We start from the raw sequence: 24,561 nt of genomic DNA on the forward strand, positions 1-24,561 counted from the left end.
ACAAAAAGGGATTCTGAAGTGAAGGGATGACTGATACCTGTATCTTTTGGTCCACACTAACATATTAAACAATACCTTCCTGTACCTCTGATGCCAAGTGAAACCAAAGTGCAGCTAAAGTTACCCAAATTCCTGGATGTGCAGCCATCTCTTTGGCACCACAGTTCATCTGATATTAGCACTTGTTTTTTTCTGGTTAAGTCATAAATTGTGCATTATTTTCTCTGAAGTGTTTATAGGCTGGCAAATTCTCGTTGTGAGGACCTGTTCACAGGCTAGTATAGCTTACAGAGTGAAAATAATCCTTTTTATTCCCTGTTCAGTATTTCTTTTAATGTTATGAGATAATTGACATTTCTTCCCTCTCTCTGCTCTCATTTATTAAGGTGATAATGCTTCTGAAGTATTTCATAAATTCCATCCGAACATCTTCAGGATCTTCTTCTAAGTTGGAATGTATTAGTTTCAGCTTGTTCAGTGGGTAAGCTTTGAAGGTAAATAAAAAATAATTAGGTATATTCCTTTTATAAAAGATATATTCACAATCAAGCTCATGGGACAGCTCATGTTGAAGTCAGTTGGAATTCAATAGTATCGAATGTTTGATACCCCAGATAATATACAACACATGAAGAAGAAATGCATCTAGTTTGTTAGCATTACAAACAAGTACAACTTGTTGCTAGATTAAATTCTTCAAACATTATTATTAAAGCTTAAAGTACTGCTTTTGGTCTCACATGCAGTTAGGCAGAATCAAACAATTCAGCACTGAATTGCAATTTTGCTATTGAAGTGATATGACATTCTTTGATTACTTCAAAATTATGGAATGATATGTTAACTATGTATTAACATATTAATACTTATAATAAATATGTATTTGTTTGAACACTGGAACAGGTTGCCCAGAGGGAGTGTGTGTTCTCATTTGTATAAACAGCCACAAACAATTTTGCAGTATATAAAGTACCTATTACTAATTTTAAGAGGAAGATCATTAGATGTTTATTTCAAAGGGTTCCTATTCTTTTGATCGGTAAAATGCAGGCTTAAATGGCCTGAAATGTGTCAGTTAACAAAAGATAAAATTCAATGTAAGAAACAAACTACTAGTGATGATGACATACGGCTACAGACATCAGGAGTTCTAATTCCTAGCTCAGCTACATACTCACTGTGTGACCTTAGAGAAGTCAAACTTTTCTTGCCTTACTTTCCCTTTTGTGAAATAGGAGTATTGCTCACCTTCTAGGTGACCTTTGAAATTAATTCTTTCTGTTTTTGCAAAGCACTCTAGTATTCTTTGATCGGCAGATTTAATGAAAAATGCAAGCCATAAGGGATGAACAATTTTAAAGATATATAGATCAATAAAAACCTCTGAGTTAGAGATCGAGTTTTCCCTCTTCTTACCCAAGGACAGATTTTCTGTGTCCCCCGCACTGCCTGGCTTGTGATGTGCAACTAGGAGACACTGACTATCAAGCAGTGGCTGCTGCTGCACAAAACAGGAGTACCACATTTCAATTTCTTTCAGGTGACTAGGCAGCTCAGGATTGAAGATTATTATTACGCCATGAGAGTCCTTCATCAGAGCTGGCCAGCATGTTTCAAACCTTGAAAAACAGGTGCATGGAAAATGGTAAGATTGATAGCTGGAAAACAGAAACATGCACTCAAATTTCCTCAAGTTTTCTTTTTCCCTCCTCAAGAACACATTTCAGTACTTCTTCTTTATTATAACATCAGTAATCTTGACAGTGATCTATCATATTCCAAATATTTTGACCTACCTAGTATGTTAGTTGGTCCCATGATTTGCTGACATGTACTATTTGGTCAAATGCTTATTTAAACTTTTTCCCTAAAATGGATCTGTCCAGTTCTCAATTGTATCTTTTGGAAATTAAGGCCTAAATCATATATATACATTGTCTGAAGTCCACTCAGATAATAACTTCAAGGAAATAAAGGCAATTACAGAGTGGGCCTCTGTCTCCTGTACCTGTAACTTCATTCTAGGAGCTATGGACTTTACTGTTATACCCAGTCCTTATCCAAAAAAAAGTTCAGTGTCAGCTGTGATCATGGCAGAGAGTACCCAGTATCAGAGGCGTTATAGCAGAAACTATAAAAAAATATAATGGGGTAAAGAGGCAGGAATATTCCTCATCTCAAAAAGATCATTGGTTTTAGGCCTTAAGTATGAATATTTTGAGTAAACAGAACTATTATTAATTAAGTAGCCTGGAGGAAGTAACAACGATGCTGGCTTACTTTTGATCACCACTGCAATCCCACAGCTCAAATCGACACCCAGCTCCCTTGCTGGTACTGTTCAAGTTCGGCTTCTCATATTCCAGGATCCTGTGAAAACGAGTGGATATACGATGTCATATCGTTCTACACACCACCACAACCAGAAAGCAGGACTTTCTGAGGGGCAGACAATTGTCAGGGAGTTGGTTCAGTCAGCACGCCAGGAGGTTTTGCTCACCTTACACCTTGCGTCGGGCTGTAGCTGCCAATCCCTTCTATGCTCTCCGAAACAAAGTTTGCCAACACTGATTTTCCAGACTGGCAGCGGGAGTGAAAGACACCCATAGGAATTTAACATGCCAAAGCCACAACGAAGATAAGAGGACGGTGTTTATCCAGGCACCCTGCTCTCCCTCCAGCTAAGGCCCCTGTGCATGCAGGCCTGCCCCCTCCTCCCTCCCGCCTCCAGGGACCCCCCCAGCCTCCACAGCCGCATCCTCTGCACGGTGATGCCGCCGGCACGCCACAGCGGGCCCCGCCTAAGGCCGGCCGCAGGGACTGCGGCCCTCAGGGGGCGGGCGCGGGCCTTGGGGAGGGCAGTCAAGGGGCCAGGGCGGAGGTAAATACGGCCTCGGAGACGGGCGGGCGGGCGGCCGGGGGAGCCTGCCGCGGGCCCGGGGGAGCCTGGGCCGGCCCGGGGCGCGCTCACCTCGCGGGGCCCCACCAGCAGCACCTTCGCCTTCAGCATGGCGGGAGAGGGGGGGGCGGCTCCTCCCGCCCGCCCGTTGCCCAGCAACGCGGCCGCGCTGCGTTGGGGGAGCAGGGGAAGACGCGCTGCGATTGGCCTTGCCGCCGTCACGTGGGGGGGGGGCGGTGCGCGCGCGGGTCTGGCCACCGCCCGGCCGTCGTGAGGTGGCGGCGCGCCCGGCCGGCGGGGAGCCCTGCAGTGCCGTGGGGGGCCCGCCCCGTCCCCGTCCCCGTCCCCGTCCCCGTCCCCGTCCTCGTCCCCGTCCCCGTCCCCGTCCCCGCCCCGCTTGGCCGAGCCGCCCGCGGCAGCTGCTGTCCCTCTTCTCCTCACACACAGCAGGGCCCGTGGCGCGCGAGATGGACGCGGCCTCTCAGGTATCCTGGTGGTAGGTTTGCCCCGGGCCCCTCCTGACGGAGCTGGCGGTGTGGCAGCGGCGTGTTCGGGCCCTATGCGCACCCAGGGCTCCCGCACGCTGCCCGCAGTGGGGTTTGCAGCGCCTGTACGGCCTTAAACCCTAACCATTGTGCCCTGAGGGGACCCCCAGCCTCTGCGTCCATCGGGCGGGACTGGCAGCAGATCCTGCCCGCGCTGTGCGGGGAGAGGTGCCCCCTTGGCCTTTCTGTTCTCCGGAAAGCAAGAGTCAGGCTAACAGGTACTAAACACACTTAAAAATCCCCCAGTGCTCATGCACCGCTCTGGTGTCCCTCACTAGTTTGAGAAAGTGCTGTCCTTGCCTGAAGTTGCATTGCGATTTTAACTGCAGATTCTCCTTGAATGGATGATGAAGCAAGCTCTTGAAGTTTCTTATTAAGGCTTGTTAAGGGAAGCAAGAGGCTTTTTTAAATTGCAGCTTCTAAGAAAAAAACATCTGGCAGACAGATGTGCTGCTTCAGAGCTGTTTAGTGGCCAGGTACAATAGCAGTTTTAGACAAGCTTTCAAACAGGGCCTCTAGGCGCTACCATAATATAAATGTTTATTACTAGTACTACTAATAAATGTGAACCAGAATTGCTCTGCTCTCACTGAGGGGGTACAGTCTTTTCTATCACACTGTAGACTTATTTGCTGGTTCACTCCCTACATAGGGATAGTTTAGGATGGTTCAATGTGGCAGTGGCATCACACCATTCACAAAGTATTTTAAACTTTGGAAAACCCTTTGTTTTCAGGTTAGTGGGACAAAGACAGTGAAAAAACAGTAGTTGCACCTAGCACTGAGTTTGATTCTGCTGTAGCAGATCGGATGTGTATTTTCTATTTGTAAAGATCCACATGTCATTCAGGACCAAATTCACAATGAACTGGGACAGCTCGTAGTTAATCCTTTCTGCAGCTATGTTGTTTTCCACATTTCTGACCTACTAACTTCCAAAGAAAAGACAGAAAGGGTGACCCAGAGAGAAGAAATTAGGACAGCCTCTCTTATTAGCTGGCACATGTTATTAGCTGCCACTAGCACATGAAGAGAAATGTATTATAAAGGGTCCTATTGTGGACAGCAGCACAGACGAGGCGGGGGAAAAAAAAAGTAAGAGGTAACTGAAACTGGGTAAAACTGGCTGTTTGTGCAGCTGCCCAGAAAGCAATTAGGATTAATTTTTAGATGACGTGTCAGATAGGGTCTTTGTGTGTTTATATTAGCCACTGAAGAGTAAGGAGAGCACAGCTGACTAAGGCTGCAATTTTTGGATTTATCTATGTGATTTAGGGTTCGAAGTCACTTTAGAAAGTGGGAATTAAGCTTCCAAGTCACTTAGTGTGACGTTTTCAAAGGCATCTAAGTCAAGTACATTTGATGTTATCAGCATCTGCCTTAGGCGTATGGGTAAAGTTATGTTAGTTACTGATGTATTGTTTGCTGAGAGTACACGTGTACAAATCAGCAAGGCCATTTTGTTTCACTTATTTAAAACTCTTTGTTAGACTGCAGCAGAGAGAAACTCCAGCAGTAAGTGAACCACTTCCAGACAATACTGGTAATGGTCTATAAGTCTTGCATTTATTAGACGGCTGTTTTTCCACCATAATGTTTTGGTAGCAAGCAAAAATTATCATCTCCAGATGATTCTCCGTGGACAGATCCTCCTTCTTCCTTCAAAAGCCAAAAGCAATTGCAGGCTATCAATACTACTTCAATAAAACTGTTCTTCACTCTAGGAAGGTCTATGAGAACTCAAACTATGAGACACATTGATTGCTGTATCAAGGCATGTGATGCTTGTTGCCTGAACTGAAGATAAGAGGACTTTGCCTCCAAGTTAGAGGCCCACGGGTTTTACTGGAAGCAGCAGTAAAATGTAGCGCCAGTCACCTTTCAGATAATACTTTAGTGCTTGCAAATCATTCAGTCTTTTGGAGAACAGTATTTTAAGTTTGCATTATATTTCATTTAATGTGGCATATAAAAATTTTCTTATGAAAACAACTCAAAAAAATCTTTCATAAGATTTTGTGGCTCAGTATTGGTACTTTGTTTAATGTACTGTAACAATGTTTCCAAACTTTAGAAAACATGCCCTAGAGCACTCAAATGGAGCTGAATGGGAAAATAATGCCTTGGTAAGAAGTACAACCACATGGCAAGACTTACCATGAGAATGAATGCTCTGCCTGTTTGTTGTGCGTTGCATGACATTTATTGTGTGTGTGCAGAAACAGCTTTCTAGTGGGCGCAGGCAGAGACCTGCATTACATCCTCTGTTTATTTATACTGGTTCATTTGGGGGCAAGGCATAGAATACAAGAATTGAAAGGAAGAAACACCTATTTTTGTGCACTGGGGCCTGTTATTAAAAATTAAGGAGAAAATCAATATTGTTGTAAATTCGAAGCTTGTTGCTGAAGAAGCTCAGGGAAGGGATATGTCTCTGAGGTTCAAAGCCTAGGTGATTAAGTAAATGATGAAAGTTTGGAGGAAGTGTGGCTGTCCTCTGGATAAAGTTTTGGTAGAGCTATGAAAAAGGACCAGATGGAAACAGGACATTAAGGAGCCTTGACAGGTGTGCAGTGGAGCGCTGCTCTTTATCATGAGTCTGTTTCACTTAAAAGTGGCTACTAAGGAGGGGTAAGCACTCAGTTCTGTCTTTCTCTCTCAGAAAACCTACTCTGGAATCAATAGGAAAAGCTCATGCAAAACCTGTTGCTTGGTTCATGCCAACAGATTGTCAAGGACTACAGCTCTGATTTGTCTGTGGTCTCAAAGTCCTACCCAGAGGAGATGAGGATCTTTATTTCCATTTCATAGATGGAGAAACAAAAGCAGAGAAAGGTTAAATGACTTGCCTGAGGAACCCACCTGGCTAACAGCAGATCTAGGATTAATTAAAATGCCTCTGTGTCAGTGCAGGCTGTGACCAGTCACAGAGGAGGCAGGGAGGCAGACAACTCGGGGGCCAATGTATTTTCCTGACCAGTGGACATGAACTCAGTGACACATTAAGCAGCCCAATTCTCCCTATGTACCTTCATCAAAGTCAGTGGAAGTTCCCAAGGGATGAATTTGACTTGCTCCATTTATGCAGTGATGTATAAACATCACACACACAAGGAGCAGCAGTCTACCTCCATGACCCCCCCAAGAAAACACACCAAAGTGCTCTGATTTTTTGGGTCATAACATGTGAATCCAGAAGTAGGATTTAGTTTCTATGGTTTAAATCTTAAGGTACAGCTGCAGATGTTGTCTCTCATAGATGTTGTTTTGCTTATTCTAAAGTGGTTGCTCTGATCACATTCTGTGGAGCAACAGTAACACCTAGTGGCTAAACGTGCCAGTCCATTGTCTCCTTGCTTTCCTTCCCTTCAAGAAGTACGAGTTCGAGGGGACATGGTGTGATTGACAGTTTTGACTTGCAAGGCCAACACTTAGCATCTCCAGGGATTTGCCATTTTCCTTTCAACCCCCCACCATGTTCTGTTTTCTATTAAAAGTGGTAGATGAAATACGAAACTCTTCCTCCCACCTCCCAACCCCCTTCACTTTTCTGGCTCATGGAGGAGGTTGTTCCAGTCCATCTTGATCTGTAGGTGGGTGGGCTGTGAGTGGCCGAGCCTACTGCTTCCAGCTTGGAGCACTCAGATTTCTGTAAGGAATCCAAGCTTTTTTCTTTTTCTTTTTTTGTCTGAAAAGGATCAAGCAGATCATCTCATGGAGGTTGGTGACCTCAGTGCATTTGATAATGTGGTGTTAACTTGCCTGCGTTAAGGCAGACCAAACCGATCTGTTCCAAGAAGTACCATTTCTTAAGATGTGGTATGCAGGATTGTTTGCCATGATCTACTGGGACTGCTAATTCATCAGAGAAGGACCCCCTAGAAAAATAGCATTTGAGAGGAAAGAACCCACAGATGTTTATTGTGTTAGCAGGAGAGCCCTTCAGAGGGTCTTCTTTCCCCCCTCACAGGGGAAAGTTTCAATTTTTCCATGGAAAAAAACATTAAGCAAAAGTATTTCTGCTAAAGCCCAGATCATTTGCATTTGTAAACAGAGCCTCAACTCTCTGTGGGAATTACAGTACTGAGACATTATGGTCTTGTCATATTCATGCTGTCTAATTTTAGGCTTCTGGTTTAGGTATTCTGAATTACCCATTGGAAGCATCTATTTAGGAGAGTCTTCACTGCCTGTTGACAGAGCCTGGACTCTTAATTTATGCTGTGGATGCATGCTCTTTTACATATGACATAAACTTGTATCACCACCCACTCAAAGTAGTATTGCCTCCATCCACGTCCCCAGCTCTCCGTCTAGCTTCCTTCCAATTACCTGTTTAGATGGAACTAATTCAATTGAAAACTAGTTTGATGCCTCCAGAAAAAAAAAAAAATCAGCTCCCTGAACCTGTTCACGGCATAACTGCACAAAACCCTGGTGCTAACAGAAAGAAGGTAATGAGGACCAGTGGGAACGTGGCCAAGTGGGACAAGGATGGAACCGTTTCTTTCAGCTACTGTGCAGATGTACACTGAATTAAAGTGTGCATATAGTCATACCATCAGTCAGACCTCTTAAATTTGGTGTTCTCAATACCCGTTTGTGAGAGCAGTCAAAGAGAAATACAGCCTGATGGTGAGAAATGAGAAATATTGTGCTGGGATGTGTTGGGCACCCTTTACTCTTAGAAGAGAGCATGGCAGCCTTGTTGGGCTGGGCGAAAAAACTTCCTTTATGTTTGGTAAAAACGGTTTCATAGGTGGTAGACTAGAAGGTACTGAAACAAGACAATCAAAGGATAATTGTTATTTGTGATTCACAAGGGTTCATGGAACCTTTTCTATTAGACCCTTATGCTTTTTGTTTTGAATATAAAATTTCAAAGTAAGTTTTGTTTCTTACTGACAGCTGTGGTGTCTGCCACCCCTGTTGGTCTGGAAAGAGCCTGCATTTATTAACATCCTCTGATCTATTTATTCACTCAAGGCCAGACCCTCAAGGACTTCATAGAAAGCAAGGAAAAAAGTGTGTACTGTCTTTAGAGGGACTGCCATGTGGTCCTACAGGAGAGGAGATCCTACTGACAGGAAGATTTTGTTTTCTCTCATTTTCATCCTCTGATTTGACTTATGTGTTACTTTGGAGTTTATGGCCAAACACAGGAGTTCCTTAACCCTGTGGTCCTTCCAGGCATTATGTTTCTGCTAACATCCTGGGCCAAATCAGCTGTCTTTTGAGATGTCTCACATTCATTTTCATTTAAGGCTCAGTTACCTCTTGGCAGTACACCATTAGAGACAACAGATTTATACCAGTAATTATTATGTTTTGAGGGATCTGAAACAAGATCTCAAAACCTTGCTCCTTTGCTTAGGTACCTGGATACAGTGATGGATGCTTAACTCTACGCCTTCAACTTAAAAATCTGTAGCCTTGATAATTTTGCCTCGATTCCCTTTGAAACCTGGGAAAAGTAGTACATTAGTTTCCAATGCTTGACTCACTTGCAAACTCCTTTGAAAGGTCCTCCTTAATATCTTATGGCTACAAATACACGTATGTGTGAGACTGGCACTTTGACTGAATGTGGCCTGCCACTGTGGACTTGCTGCAATTGAAGATCCTTGCATTTCTGCAGGTGGGGGTAGAGGTAGAAGCAGCATGTTGTACTATGTATTTTAAACACCATGAGGAATGACTTGGAAATATAAAAAGCAAAGTAGACTGAGTACTATAAAAGAGTTCATATTTAGTACAGATTGTTGATCATGTAGTATTAAGTGGTTCGTTATATCATTGTTCTTCAATAATTTGAAAACTTAAATCTTCTACTTTTGGCTTGGCTAGTGATGTTGTCTTGAGCTGGGTTATAAAAATACTATGCTTCACCTAAACACAGATTGTTATAGTTTTAATCTTAATTAGCAAGCTCCAGATTTAGATGGATTAATACAATCACTCTTTCTTTCTTTTGCCATAGAAGTTCAGGAGTATAATCTGTCACTTGTGAGAACATAAAGAATTGGACTGGAAGCATTCCAAACTCTTTACTGTAAGTGTTCGAAGATTTAATGGAGTCCTCAGTCATAAAATCTTTAATTTGAACTAGACCTTTATATTCTCCATTCTTAAATTCACGGAGGCCCTTTATTTCCCTCTGTGTGCATTTTTTAATTCAAATCAAATGTAAATGTCAGTGGTTGATTGCACTTAACCTCCTTAGGTTCATATTTCTTATTTAATTGCATTACATTTTAAGGTTTAAGGCTATATATTTACTGCTGTTAATAGCACACCATATTTTAATGAAGCTGTTATCTTCTGCAAAAATATACAGAACAATGGAGATTGATTATACAGGATCTTTCAAAGAAACCGTATCTCAAAGCCATTTAAAATGAATAAACACAGTGGAGAGCTTCAGTTAATGTGGTTCTTTACCTAACACAGCTTCAAAACTAAGGAAATGAATGATTGGGTTATCAAGACTGTTTGCCCTCCTCTTCCCCAGCCAGAGACTGCACCTCAGTAGGTCACTAGCCATAGCTGCAGTGTGCCAGGGCATATGTTACAAGCTGTGGTTGTTCTCAGAGATGCTCCAGAATTGCAGCACTGCTTTTTCCAAAGTCCACTCACCTCCTCTGTAAGCTGGCCAGACCCCCCCCTCTGCCTGACCTACAGCTCAGCTCTGTAAATCTATTGTCAGTCAGTTCAGGGAAGGCTCAGAACATGGGAAATAATTATCTAATTTTCTTGAAACATCTAAAAAAAAAGGCAAGTATTACCTAGAGATCATGTACAGAAAATCTGGGACAAATCTACTGTGCTCCGCTAGAAAGCCAGCCAGCTGAACACCTGTTTTCAATGCAAAATAGTGCATCACCCTACAGTTGGGGCACTGCGCTGGGTTTTTCACAACAATCTTAGAGTTAAATACTCAAGATGTGAATTGAGCCAAAAAATGTTTTGCTGTGAGCCACTTCTTTCCAGGCACACAGTGAGGCTGATAGTCTTGTCCTACCATTCCATCGCATACCAAAAATCTCCTTAGTCTGGTCAAAAATTTTTATTTCTTTTTTTGGGCAACAATCAGTTTAAACATTTCATAGTATCTTGCAGACTTTATCAGTTCCTTTCTGCCAAAAAAAAGAGAACAATTTATCTCTCTCTTTAGATTATGTCTCATCTTGCTTCTTTTATTTTTTTCTTCTTTTCTTTCATTATTTTTACTATTTATACCACATCATTTTTATTCCATTTCTATTGTCCTTACAATAGCCATGATAGATAACAAAGCACTAAACCCTGTGTTATAAAGGGAGGCACTGTGAGATTGCCCGATGGCTCTGGTAGGGCCGGGAGTTCAACCAGATTCTTTCTGGGTGTAGATTGAAAGCCCATGTATCCGTCCTGCCTGAGAGCTGGTGGCATGAGTGGTTGTGAGCCAGTGTAATCCCAGAGGATTATTTGGGGATTGGTTTTGCATCTGTAGAGAGATTGATCTCCCTTAGGCAGCACAGAAAACAGAAAGAGATGAAGAGCATTTCTTGTGGTGAAGGAGAGATCTGCGTTCTATGTGAGGAGCTGGATATTTGCAAAGTACAATTTAGTAGTTCCAGTTTGGGTCATTTAGAAATGCAAGCGAGGAGGGGAGGGAAATCTGCATGCAACCAGTTCGAGAAGGTGCTCAGACTAAGCTTGTTTGACAAAACCACCCAGAGGCCCTGGAAGAGGGGTGGATTTTGGATACCAAGCAAATTAGGTGTGGTATCCATTGGTGACAATAGAGTATACTGTGAACACCTAAGCTAGCATTAGTGTAGATGTGCATAGCCAAGAAATACTTGGATCCAGTTGCCTTGCAGTGACTTTAGCCTTTAATGCCTACAATGATTCTTTCATATTTAGCACCTTAGTTGCCTTTTTATTGCTTCCATGGAGGAATCTGTAAGATTCAAGAGAGGAGATTAGGTAGAGAGACAGATAAAGAGCAAGACAGTGCCACTGAACAGTGTTGGGGTTTACTTATGTGATTGCTCTCCTTAGAATGAGTAGAGAAAAATGTTCATAAAGGTAAATTGATAAATCTGGAGAATATTGTCTTTAAATAATCCCCAGAGCTCTCAGCCTAACACACAGCTGTAGAAAAAAGACCCCAACAACTGAACAGGATGTTGGGTTGCATTACAGTAAGAACAGCATATATATCAAAAAGGTGTTATTGTTATTACATAAAACACTGGTGAGTTCTTGTTCAGAGTGCTCTTTTCACCTACCTCTACCTAAGAAGGATATGATTAAGGGGATAAAGCAGGGAAAATGAGAATAATACTGTGCCTTTCAGGGCTGAGTTACCAAAGCTCTTCAATACAAGCTCTTCTTGCTTTGTATTATCTTGTTTAAAAAGAGATCTTGCTGTGATTCTGTCAATGATTTTAAAATAATGAAGGGGATTGATCACATTGAAACAGACAAAGTCTATGAAAACAAGAAGACTTAATTTGAAAAATAGGATCTTGGGAAAAGAATTAAGACAGAGAAGGGAGAGGCTCGTGTGAATGCTTCAAGAAATATGTAACATCAGTTATCAGTGGGGTCCCGTGAATCTAGATGCACAGTGCTTTAGAGCAGAATAAGGTGAAGATAGAACTGTAAGGAAAATATGGGTATGACAGTTGGATTGTGGCTGACTGTTTACCAGTAACACACAAAGATAGTAAAAGCCATGCTGGAGCATGCTCTGGGAAACACCTGCAGCAAGGAGGAAACAGAAGGTTCTGCAGCCTGTGTGGTAAGATCCAACGCAGGGAAAGATAGTGCAGGAAGGCACTGACTGGCAAGAAGTTTGCAGCATGAAGACAGATGACTGGCAGGGAAGGAGTTTGTGGAACAAGGTAGAGGAGAGAAGAGGGAGAAAGCATATGGCTGCTATTAATCCACCTTAACTGCAGACACCTAAGGTGAAAATACTGGAGGCAATTTCAGATTTTAGCTGGGCAGAATCATGCTGTGGAGGTGGTGGTCCCTGTACAATGGCTACAGTGCAGCGATTTTCAGCTTGCAGCCCACAAACTTTTGAAGGACCACAGCCAACTTCTAGGGGGCCTGTGAAAGCCAGCTAAGAAAAGCAGACTATTGTGGTTAGGCATCATTGTCATGGCCCACAGGGAAAGTTCCTAGGAGATTTGAAAAAAATCAGTAAAAGCTGGAAAAATATGGATGGAACATACGGATTTGCCGTGTCGAGGAAAGGGGACTCCAGTGTCCCCACTTGCATCCCCCCCAGTTCTTCTGTTCCTTGGCTCCACAGGGTGGGTGGCACAACCTCTGGGGTGTGCAGGAGGTGGGAAGAGGGTGCTTATTTCTAGAAGTCCTTTCTTATCTGTTTTGTGTGCCTTTACTTGTGTATTTTGTCAGGAAGGGGGTGAACCCACTCCCTTTTATGTGACTTGCACGATACAGAAAGGGAACTCAGACTACCATTCATATTGCATTGCTCAAGTCAGGCAACCTGGGTCCATGGGGAAACTGAGAGAAGTGGGAGGATTTCAGGACCAGAGTCCAAAACTGAGACATTCTTTGGTCAGGAAAGTCTTTGCTTCTCCGAGATTCAGAGAGGGTCCCTGACTCAGGATGGATTTTCAAATCAGGTAAGCATTCGGATACCACTGAATCTGGATATCCTATAGTCAGTGACTCCATTGAAAATTGCAGCCTGATATCTGGTAGCTCCTTCCACTGCATGTTATAAAGTATTTAGTTTTGTTGTAGAAGTTCAAGACCATTTGTGATTTGGTCTCAGGGTGCCCACCAGAGCTGCTCTATCACTCCCCTCCTCAGCTGGACAGGGGAGAGAAAATATAATGAAAGGCTCATGGGTCGAGATAAGGACAGGGAGAGATTACTCGCCAATTACCATCATGGGCAAAACAGACTTGACTTGGGGAAATTAGCTTAATTTATTACCAATCAAATCAGAGTAGGGTAATGAGAAATAAAACTGATTCTTAAAACACCTTCCCCCTACTTGTCCTTTCTTCCTGGGCTCAACTTCACTCAGGATTTCTCTACCTCCTCCCCCCGAGCAGCGCAGGGGGACAGGGAATGGGGGTTGCGGTCAGTTCATCACATGTTGTCTCTGCCGCTCCTTCCTCCTCAGGGGGAGGACTCCTCACACTCTTCCCTCCCACGGGAGACAGTTCTCCATGAACTTCTCCAACGTGAGACCTTCCCACGGGCTGTAGTTCTTCATGAACTGCTCTAGCGTGGGTCCCTTCCATGGGGTGCAGTCCTTCAGGAACAGACTGCTCCAGCGTGGGTCCCCCCCCGTGGCAGGACAAGTCCTGCCAGCAAATCTACTCCAGCGTGGGCTCCTCTCTCCACGGGGCCACAGGTCCCGCCAGGAGCCTGCTCCAGTGCAGGCTTCCCACGGGGTCACAGGCTCCTTCAGGCATCCACCTGCTCTGGCGTGGGGTCCTCCATGGGCTGCAGTGGATATCTGCTCCACTGTCGACCTCCATGGGCTGCACGGGGACAGCCTGCCTCACCATGGTCTTCACCACGGGCCGCAGGGGAAGCTCTGCTCCAGCACCTGGAGCACCTCCTCCCCTTCCTTCTTCACTGACCATGGTGTCTGCAGAGGTGTTCCTCTCACATATTCTCACTCCTCCCTCTTCTGACTGCAGTTGCGCAGGTTTTTTTCTTCCCCCTAGGTAGAGGCGCTACCACTGTCACTGATGGGCTCGGCCTCGGCCAGCAGTGGGTCCCTCTTGGAGCTGGCTGGCATTGGCTCTATTGGACACAGGGGAAGCTTCTAGCAGCTTCTCACAGAAGCCACCCCTGTGGCCCCCTCACTGCGAAAACCTTGCCACGCAAACCCCATACAATGTCCTGTACAGCATCAAGCAAGCAGGCAGCCCTCAGTGACTGAATAATGTTTAATGAACAGTTAATGAACAGGAACATAGTTTGAGGATACAGACATGGAGACAGACCTCCCAGTGTTTTCTTTAGTGACCTCAGTGATAGAAGAGGGAGCATGCTTATTAAATCTGTAGATGAGGCAAAGCTGGAACCGAATGCAAGAACACTGGAAGGCAGGATTAAAATTTCAAGTGATCTTGACAAATTGGTGATATGATCTGAATAAAATAAGATGAAACTCATTAAGAACAACTGCAGGGCACTATGCTTTGGCAGGAATAATTTTAACTAGCAAATACAGGATGGGGGAAAGTCAGGCTAGCAGTTCTGCAGAAAAGGTAGAGAATCCCAAACTAAGCATGGATTAACAATGATGTACAGATGTCAAAAAGGCAAATCCTCAGCAGGGCAGAGGTATTGCACAGAATTATAGGTTATGGGTACCATACTATGAGATAGATGTAGACCAGCTGGAAAGTCCAGAGGAGAATACCAAAAAGGATTAGAAGTATGTAACATATGACCTACAGGGAAAGTCTGAAGAAGCTGGGATTGTTTTGCTTCTAGAAGGCAAGGAGAGGTGTTAAAACATTTTAAAAAGTACTTTGAGGAATTAAAAGTCTGTTCAAAGAGAGGAGGAATAGTTTGCTACATCCATAATGGAGAAAGTAAGACACTAAGAGCTTAAATTGCAACAAAACAGACTGAGGTTGGATGTTAACAAAAACTACCAGTACGGAGTGCGAAGCATTGGAATATGTTTTCAGAAGAGCACGGGGAGTTTCTGTCTTGAGGTCTTTCAGAAGAAGGCAGAAATTTTTGTGCCAACAATAACCTGTGTATAATAGATCCTGCCTTCTAGCAGGGAGAAGGAAGAGGGATTAGATAACGCTTGCAGTCCTTCCTGGCTACTTCTGAATGTGTTTCTACTCTGGCAGGTTTGAGTGCAATAGACCTGGTGCTATTTGTGCCTTGGTTTTATCACACCTGTGTGAATCCGTGCTTTACTGCATTCTTGGTGAGTCTGATGGATCAAGGGTATGTCCACAAGCTCCCCGTGGTTGTGCAGATCAGTGCTTCAGTGCATGTCCAGTTGGGAGAATTTTTGCCCGACATCAAAGGTGACATAAATTGTTCTTCCCAGGACACAATAATGCTCAGAGTAGGTGTAATTCCACCGGATGTAGTCATTGTCTCGCTGATCTCTTGAGTCATCACATTTTCCATCTGCTGAATTATGTTTCAATCTGAGTTATTTTATCCAGTATATTACTTTATAATACCCACACAAGTGCTTCACTCAGGCAAAGTTCTCATCTAAGGTCAATGAATGCTGCCAAACTCATGACTTCTGGATCATTTCTTGTGCTTCATACAGTATCACTGACTATCATGTTTACTGTGTGCTAAACTGCTTGTGTAAGTGTGATGCTTTTTCAGTTCTATTCCATTTTGAGTTCAGCTGTGGTTGATTTATTCCAGGTCAAATTCAGGAAATTTTCACACACTAGCTACCTCCTAGCTTAAAAGAAAAACCACCACAGTCCCCTAATATTTTCAGTTTGGCTCAGGTTTGGTTTGACTCCCCAGTAATAGATGTGTTACAATAACCTTAGTAATCTTATAATTTAATTTATAATAGAGATCTTGAACTCTTACTGTAACTAAACTCTTATCCATCTCTTTGAATTTTCCAAGGTTCCTTGACTGCTTTGTTGTATCACAATGAAGTAATCTAGGTGCCTTAGGAAGCTAGAAGGGATTTATCGAAATTATTTTTGGTTTTAGATGGTCTTATCAATGACTTCTTTCTAACTTCAAAAGGAAACTTCATAATTCTAAAGCTCCACAAGGTTTTATCAACTAGAACAAAGCTGCTTTTCCTTTGGTCTCTTCTTAGTACCCACATGAAAAGTGCACTCACAATATCCAAGGGATAGGCCTTTCAAAATTTATTTGCCATGATTCTAACAACATTGTGACTCTTTTTCAGCTAACTAATGACTTTGTAATCCTCCAAGTGGAGCTGAGCAGTTGAGATGGCATTGAAGTTCTGGGGCTGGACTCTGCTTACAGGTGTGACAGTGCTTTTCTACCTTTTTGAGTCACCTTTCAAACTGAAAACATTGTAGAAAACAAATTCCTCTTTTGGTGTTATCATTCCACTGTTTTTCCCTTTGCAACTGAACAAAAATCAGACTAAACTTTGAATGTTCCTTTTATCGTCTGTATTTCCCCCCACTTCATTTATTGGCTGGCTTGCATGCAGTGTATATGTTTAAAGAAATTACAGAAGTTTTCACAGAAGTTTCTGATGTCTTACGTCCCAGGTATGCCCAGTGGACTAGGAAGCTGAAAAACACTCCAGACCATATGAAACCCCATGTGCCCACACACGTCCAATGAATTAGTCTTCTGACATGACAGTATAAGGCTGTCACTTGCATGGAAGGTGAGCAGTGTGTGGGAGGAAGGCCCTCCAGGGACTGCTTTTTCATGATAGCAAAGTCAATAGGGTTGGTAAATTGAAAACCTGGCCTTTGCCTCTTTACCATTTCCCCCTGTGCTTCCATGCATCGTGGCTTTCCAGTATGCACCCTGACTCTTCCACCTTGAACTGAGTTGGTGAAATACGTCCAAATAATTTATTTAGCCCCGATTGCCTTAATCTTTAATTAACATGCTTATGCACAGGCATAAAACGTGTATCTTTATATTTTGAAATATAGTATGTCTGGTTTATAAGAATAGGACTGTTCAGATTTCAAGGGTTCTCTTCTCAAAGCTAGTCCCTCTGATAAATTGAATGAATTATGTTTTTGTTGGCCGTCTTTGTTACCTCCATCACTGTGTTTCCAATTTATCAACATAGTTTTGAGAAATTGTTAGAATATGTTGCACTTGTAAGCACCGTGGGGAGAAAAAAATATTCATTTATTACTGCTATTGTGTTTGATTGTATTATGTATATCCAAAGGGCTAAAATGAAATGTCATCTTTAATTCTCCCCTTACAGTAGACAATATCACCCTTTCTTCTCTCTTTCCAAAAACAGCTTGGAAGTTAATTCTTCATTTTCATTTTAAACCAGCCATACAGAGTAGAAGCAAGTGTGCATTAGGGACAGGGCAGAAGTAATGGGAGCCTGGAGATCTGAGCCCTATTTCTGGCTCTGCCTTTAGCTCTTTGCAGTCTTCAGCAAAGCCATTTGACCTCTAGTCTCCAGTCTCCCAGTTCATGAAATAAGAAGAATATTAGCTTCCTACAGATGTCTCTAATAATTTGCCAGAATCATGTCTTGTCTAATCACCTGTGTTTAATATCTCCTAGGGTCTTGCAAAGTCAGTGAAGGCTGAAGCAGCAAATTTTGCATGCAACCAAAAATAAAATGCTCTTGGACAGTTAAGACTGGAAGAGTGCAAAGAGCTTCTGAAGGGGCTAACCCAAGCCAGGAGAATGGGTCAGATAGCTACTGGTGCCATTTAGTGCTGTTAAATACTGATAAATGGTCTATCCCAGCTTGTCAGGAGAGGGAACTTACTGTGTTTGGGACAAGAGGCTGAACCAGGCCCTCAGCACACAGCCTGGAGCTGCAATAAACTGCCTGGGGTGGGGGTCCAGCTGCACCCAGTTTGGCTGTGCACACACAGCTGAGGATGATCACTCAGATTAAAGGGTAGGGGAGCCTCAGAGAATGGCCCAGTGTTTTTGGTATGGTGCAGCTTCTGACTGCTTTCACAGGAGAAAGCTGAATTTGAGGCAGTTTGTAGCCTTACGGAGAAGGGAGAGCAGAGAGTAAGCCTCTTTTTTTGTTACCCTGTCAGGCTGAGCAGAGGGTTCCTGAAGACTGACTCTGAGCAAAATGGCTGAGTGGCTGAACATCCTAGGGTGAGTTGCTGGGAGCTGTGTATTTTATTGGGGGTGGGAGATGGGAAGGGAAGAAATTCCCCTTGCTGAGGGTGAGGGGACACTGAAGGGAAGGGTGCTCAGGCTGACCTGAGCCCGGGCTGGGGACAGAGGGCCCTGTTATGCTCCTGCTCCAGGCACTGAGGGCTTTTTGTAAATACATAGTGGCTGTTTCTGAGTGGGCTTGGCAGCTCGATGTTGCTGGACCAGACCTTTTGAGCTCCCTGGGGGCCCAGGGAGTGCTGATCCATTGCCTGCTCTAGCCATGGGTCTGGGACACCCCGAGGGCAGCTGCAGGGCAACCCCAGGGAGGCCGTGCTGAGCTGTGGTGCAGACTGCACCCCTACCTCCTTGTGTGATTTGCTCCAGTGATTAATGACAGCGGCTGTTTAAAAACCTGGTGCCTCATTTGCAGTCTAAACTTGTCTGGTTACAGGCTCCAGCCAGGGGCTATTTATCTCTGTGTGCAGGCTCTGGAGGTGGGCACCGTGGGGGAAGGGGTGGGTGCTCATCCGTGGGTGGGGGGTGAACCTAGCCATTTTCCCAGTATCTTGTAGGAATCGTTTTCCAGCTGCAGAATCTCGCAGGGATTGTGTTGCCCCTGAGGAGAAGAGGTCTCTGCCTTTGCAGAGCCCCACAAGGAAGCCCTAGGCTCCAAGGATACCCCAGCAACACTTGCTTTTGATGGTGAATCAGGGCTGTCTTTGGATGGCTGTACAAACTGTAAAGGTGCAGAGGGGGTACTGTGAGCTTGCAGGATCTGAGGGTAAAAACTTAGAAACACAGTTGTGTCATATTTAAAAAACAAATCCCTCCTTGTGGTGTTTGGTTCAGTTGCTTGCCCAGTCAGTGAGCTGCAGCAGCCCAGGTTTCCCTAGAGCTGGGAAGGGGACACTGGAAGGCCAGAAAATGGGGTCTGTGACAGCGTTGCCAAATGGGGGATGTACAAGGGCTTTCACCTCAAATTCAGCTGCTGTAGAGAGAGGCAGCCTTGCTGCTGGTTTCCTTCTCGGGGTACTGCCTTTGCAAAACACCCACATCGTTCCACAACTGCAAAAACATTCCTCCTGTCTGTGGGTGGGGTTGACTGTGCAATTCTCCAAGCTCAGGGCCATCCTGGGTGTTTACGTGTGATGCCAAGATGAGCAGGATGCACGTACTGAAGCAGAGATTACTTTTTCACTGGTTGCCTTGTGAATGAAGCATCTTAAAAATTATTTCTTTCCTACTTTATCTGTGTGACTTCTGCAGTGCAAACATGGCAGCAGGCACCAGCTTTTGGGTGTTTGGGGTGCACTGCTGATGTGCAGTGGGTTCCCCTCGAACTGGCTCTCGGTTAATCAGGCAGAAGCAGAGCCTGGTGATCTGTGTCGGCGATGGTTTGGGTTTGGGATCGGGGCTCGGGCTCCCCTGGTGTGCTCCCTGCCTGTGCCCAGAATTGCCTGCTGACAGGGTAGCTGGAGCCCAAGCTGCTGCTGAGCCTGGGCTTCCCGTGGGGATGCTGCCAGCGCTGCCCGGCTGTGAGCGTGCTGTCCCGCTGGGTTTTGTGCCCATGCGGCTCGCCTCCCTCGGCTCGGCCCGGGGTGCCCGGCCCCCTTCACCGACGGGGAGCCCCTTCGCAGCGGGGTCTGCTGCGAGGCCTGGCAAGGGTTAACGCCGAAACCCCACGCCCCCTTTGACGGAGTCGGACCAACCTCGCCAAATTTGAAAAGGCATCCGGGGCTGAGTGTGCGCCCTGGGCGCAAAGAGCCGCGCTGGCCCCGGACCCCCTGCGCGGGCAGCAGCCGCCGCCGCCGGGGCTCGGCTTGCCGAGGGACGGGGCTTCCCTTTGGGAGCCGCAGCAGCGGTCCCTGTGTGCCGGGCACCCCTGCCCCGTGGTCCCCGGTCCCGGCGGCACCTCCGTGCCGTGGGATCCCGCCGTGACCCCGGCCGGGGGAGGCGCGGTGGGGCCCCGCGCCTGCCGTGCCGTGTAAGGGGAAAAGGGGGGGCGGGAGGAAAACCCTGTTCTTGCAAAAATGCAGTTCGCTCTTTTCTTGTCCTGGTGCTGCTGCCTGCATGGATGCGCGCTAGGGACTGGCTTCCTCTATCAATTCCCAGCATCAACCCTGCAGCACAACTACCCAGAGCAGAGCTCGGGCTCGCCGGGCAGCGGCTTCGCCAGTCGCCGGTGAGTAAGAGCGGGTGTGCCTCCCTGGCGAGGAGACTGGGCCCCGTCGGTGGCTCCCGGGGGGAGCAACGGGCACGGCAAAACCACGGGCAGCAAACCCCGCGGAGGGTGCGAGGGGCTGGCCGCGCTGCTGCTCCTCGGTGAGCAGGGCTGGGGCTGCCCTCATCCCAAATGGAGTGGGGGAGGCTCCCTACCTGCCCGCAGCAGTGTCCCTCCCTGGGGCAGGGAGCGACTAGGGAATCGAGGAGCTGAGCGTTGGCAAATGCAACCCGCAAAGTCCCCCCTTCTTGCCTCCCCCAGCCCGTCGGGGAGGGGAAGGTGGCTGGGCCGGGTCCGCGGGGCAGCCAACGCCGTAAAACCTCCTGAACCGGGACACTGGTGATGCCGGCAGAGGGAACTGTTATAGCCCTCGGCTGCGAGGAAAAACTTGTTCAGCTCAACAAAGGAAAGAACTTAATTACAGATCTGTATTCAAGAGCTGCAGCTTTCAAATAGCTGTTTAAAAGCAAACCTCCCACTCTTCTTGTCTCCCTCCACCCCAAACCAATTTCTTATAAACTTAATGTAAATCAGTTTTGATTTACTGTATCTTCCTGCTTCAGTAGAGCAAACAATTTAGGCTTCTCCCCCTCCCCTCTGTTTTCTCTGGGTACTTCTCTAGAGGTGAAACAGCTGTTCAGATGAATGAGCCGCACTGTATAAAGCAAGAGAGTGGCTTAACCTGATTCCAGTTGTTCTTGAATTTCAGTGGGTTTTTTTTTTTTTTCCTGCGATTCCCTTAAATGGGGACTTGGGAATTTAATATTCGGGGCTCATCCATCCTGTCTTTACCTCTTTTCTTCCTCTCCTTGCTAATACCTAGTATGCATGAGTTACACTGCTGTGGAGGAGGGCTTACGTTAGCGGCACTTATTTGGGCTAGGAATTGGGGTAAGGCATCTACACAGCAGATTTACATCAGTGTGTCACAGAAGTACGAGAGTGGGCGCTAGCCTTGTGCCTTGCACGGTTCTCGCATATGGTGCATATTTCATCTCCAAGTGGGGGTGGTTTTGTTTGCTGGCCTGTCAAACAGGCCTCAGTCTGTAGGGGGTGTGATGTTAAACTACAGTAACTGTCAAAGGGTTTGAAATGGCAGAAAATTATAGGAGAGTAATGGGATAAACCTATCCCAGCTGGATCTGTTCCAAGGTACCCCCTTCCCAAAGCATGAGCTGCAATGAGAACCACATGTCATTTGTCTTACATATCTATTAGCCTGCAGATCTTTGTTCAGAGCTACCACGCTTACATGAGTGTGGACTGTATCTCTGCTCACCAAAGACCTTCCCGAATTCACACTCTTGCACAATTTTCCCATGCCTCAGTTGTTTGGATAGCTGATGCTTTGTCAGGGGACTGCATCCCTCTCCAAGTCTATAAAGTGTTGTATAAAACCATCTAAAGCTGATTTAAACAATGATGTTGGGAAAGCTGGTAGGTTTTTTTTGTCCAATGAAATTTTGCCATGTGAGAATCTCCCATTCTAGTTTAAAGCAGAGGGGGAAATAAAAAATTGAAGGGAGGGAAAAATCACTGGTGGATGTTTTGAAATAAAAATTCAAGTGCTTAGTCAAATATCACACGTTGAAGCAATCTTTGTATGTTTTGATTTCCTCTTGAGTGGTGGAGTTTTGTTGTTGGCAAATGTCTAACAGCTTCACTTTCTGATGGGAAAATCTGTGTGGGAAAACTTTACCCAGCCACAATGTTGGACCTTTGGGGGGAGCCTCCTGCAGGGTGCAGCTTCAGGTTGGGATAGCTGTGCTTTTCTGGATTTAATATGGTGCTGGATAAGAATGAGGCTTTTTGCTCTAAAGTCTGAAATTGATCTATGTGGGTGTGAAGCCTTTTTTCAGCGGACTGAATCAGACTGGTATAAACTGTTGTTTATGTTGTTCAGTGTCCCTTTTGCCATCTAAACAGGGAATCTTAGTAGCATCTGAATTATGTGAAGCAATAGCAGCTCCATCCAGCTTGCTGGCCTCTGCCCTGAAGAGGCTGCGGAGGACACAAGATAGAGGGTAGGTGATTACTATTAATGATACTACATGGCCAGTCTCACTTTCTCTTCTGCAGCCTTCCCAGTGAGTGCTTTGCCCAGTGACCTCTGGCACTTTTCTGGGGTACCATCAGCCAAGTATAAGCAGGCCAGAGGCTTGAAAGTTACTGCTGCAGCTCCAGGTTTTGGTATGTTGCAGCACATACTGATGCGATGTTCTACAGCTGACATGTTTCCTTGATACAAGACACACCATGTTCCTGCAGTTGTCTCTTTCTGTCCTTGATCAGCAAACGAAGACATGATTGAGCTGTTTGGGAATCTGCTATCAATTTTTTTTAAATTAGCTTGTCATAAAAGTTGTATTTCTCCAAGGGGAAAAAAAAAAAAGTTGCTGGAATCTTTTGTCTTCCACCTAGAAAACCATTCAAAACTCAATAGCTGATATAGTCCTTGGTATCTAGGTTGCAGGTTGGCTTGGAAATGGGCTTCTGAGGCTCTGAGGACTGCTGAACATTTGTTCTGCCAGAAAACTAAGGCCCTGGGCAGTGTAAAAAGCTTGAGGGGGGATGGTGGAGAGAAATTTGGAAGGGAAAAAAATTATTCACATCCTTCAAAATGAAATTGTGGAATACTTGTTCTGGTGGAATGTTGCTTGCTTTGTTTCCTTTTTTTAAAATGAAGATTCTAGCTTCTGGTTGGCTTCAGTTGACAGACCTTGTTTATTAGACCAAAGACAATTGCAATCTATCTTTGCATCTGCTTGAATTGCTTTGAACTTCTGAAGGGGATGTGCAAGTAATAATGACTGAAATCCAGCAGCAGTGTTTGTTGGCATTCTATAGATTGTAGCAGCCTCACTATTTTGTTTGAAATTCACATTCAGCACATGCATTTCTAACTTGCTACTGTGTTAAGGCAATGAGAATGGGAACTGGGTCTTACCCAAAGCATAAGAATGGAGGGGGTGTCTGCCAAGCTGAAACTGTTGTCCTCCAGCCTTGGACATGAGAAGCTTTGCTAACAGAGTTAAGGGAAGCTTATTCCTGTGCTGGAAGTAGCTTGGTTCTCAAAGAACGCCTTAATCTGTGTTAGTTCTCTTTGGAATTGGTGTTCTCCCAGCTTAACTTCTCATCCTATTTTCCTGTAGTTTCAAATTAGTCATGCATCAAGTCCTTGTGAACTCAAGTGTGGGAGTTAGAAACTTCTGAGACTAGATGCAGCGCTTAGACTGGAAACCTCTTTGGATGTGAGGTGGAGGTAGCTGAAAGAAAACTGCCGAACATGAACCAGAAAGTAATGTAGGATAGTAACTCTTCCTTGTGACTATCTTTACAGTAGCATCATAAAAGTCAGCAAAGTCCAACTGTGGTAGATAGATCTTCAAAACACTTACACCTCAGCCTGAAAGTTTCTTCCTGTGAATGAACATTAGAACCACGATGTTACAAATAAGAACACCTACTTGGTGTCCTGTTGTCTGGACTATACCAGTAACTACAAATCAGTACTTATTTTGGTCACGTAGTAATTCCTAGTGCTTGCTACTGCAGTGATGTTTCTTGAGGATGGATAAGGAGAGGAAAGTAATATCAGTCAACTGAAATCTATAAGTGCAACTCTTGATTGCTAGAGGCAGAGGTTTTGACATGGAAGGCCAGGTGGCTTCATCCATTTCTTGTTGCCACGTATGTGCCTCAGAGCACAGCCCAGGAGAGCAAGACCTGGGTTCCAGTTGTGCCTCTACCAATGGTTTACGCTGTGTCAGAGGGCAAAATCACTTTGCCATGGATTCAGTGGAACAATTAAACATGCTCTGTGTGCTGCTTTGATGTGGGAAGAATGTTTAAACTGTCAGCTTTCCTGTACTATAGCTTGTCTGGCTTCCCCCCCTCCAAAAAACCTGAAGAGTTGATGCTTTCAGAAGTTTAGGTGATGCTTGAAATATGTTGTTAATTATTCCTTGAGGCTAGCTGTCTCCTAATAGGTCACTTGAATGGCTGGCTTTCAAGATCAAGATGTCTGGGTGGACCTGTTATAGGTACAGTCTGTTCTTTTCAAAATAGCTGCCTGCATTGTG

At 45.0% G+C, this 24,561-nt stretch overlaps 2 protein-coding genes across 15 annotated transcripts in view; one reads left to right on the top strand and one right to left on the bottom strand.

Annotated features, from left to right (window-relative positions):
- Window positions 1–175: 175 nt before the first annotated feature.
- On the bottom strand, window positions 176–3,102 carry IFT22 (intraflagellar transport 22). The gene is made up of 5 exons (XM_072881835.1): window positions 2,972–3,102; window positions 2,501–2,580; window positions 2,281–2,370; window positions 1,417–1,619; window positions 176–486 (listed from the first exon to the last, which is right to left on the bottom strand). The coding sequence occupies exons 1-5, from the start codon at window positions 3,008–3,010 to the stop codon at window positions 338–340; spliced, it is 561 nt and encodes a 186-aa protein (XP_072737936.1). The 5' UTR covers window positions 3,011–3,102; the 3' UTR covers window positions 176–337.
- A 168-nt stretch (window positions 3,103–3,270) lies between these two features.
- The window catches only part of COL26A1 (collagen type XXVI alpha 1 chain), a 200,071-nt gene continuing 178,780 nt past the window's right edge, over window positions 3,271–24,561 (top strand). For 11 of the 14 annotated variants that reach the window (XM_072882097.1, XM_072882099.1, XM_072882103.1 and 8 more), the window contains exon 1: window positions 20,022–20,440. In XM_072882097.1, the coding sequence (XP_072738198.1) occupies window positions 20,289–20,440 (152 nt within the window). In that variant the 5' untranslated portion in view covers window positions 20,022–20,288. Of the gene's footprint in view, window positions 3,663–9,424; window positions 9,497–16,360; window positions 16,444–16,697; window positions 16,820–18,191; window positions 18,256–20,021; window positions 20,441–24,561 lie in introns of those variants that run through there. The other 3 variants (XM_072882107.1, XM_072882109.1, XM_072882108.1) reach the window with 3 other exon arrangements.

This window comes from Ciconia boyciana, chromosome 17 (genome assembly GCF_034638445.1).
Source record: "Ciconia boyciana chromosome 17, ASM3463844v1, whole genome shotgun sequence".
Taxonomy (NCBI): domain Eukaryota; kingdom Metazoa; phylum Chordata; class Aves; order Ciconiiformes; family Ciconiidae; genus Ciconia; species Ciconia boyciana.

Coding starts and splice junctions, on each gene's coding strand:
- IFT22 (XM_072881835.1), bottom strand. CDS start 3,010: ATGCTGAAGGCGAAGGTGCTGCTGGTGGGGCCCCGCGAG. Junction 2,581..2,971: donor TGCTGGTGGGGCCCCGCGAG/GTGAGCGCGCCC, acceptor TCCCGCTGCCAG/TCTGGAAAATCAGTGTTGGC. Junction 2,371..2,500: donor AGCCCGACGCAAGGTGTAAG/GTGAGCAAAACC, acceptor TCGTTTTCACAG/GATCCTGGAATATGAGAAGC.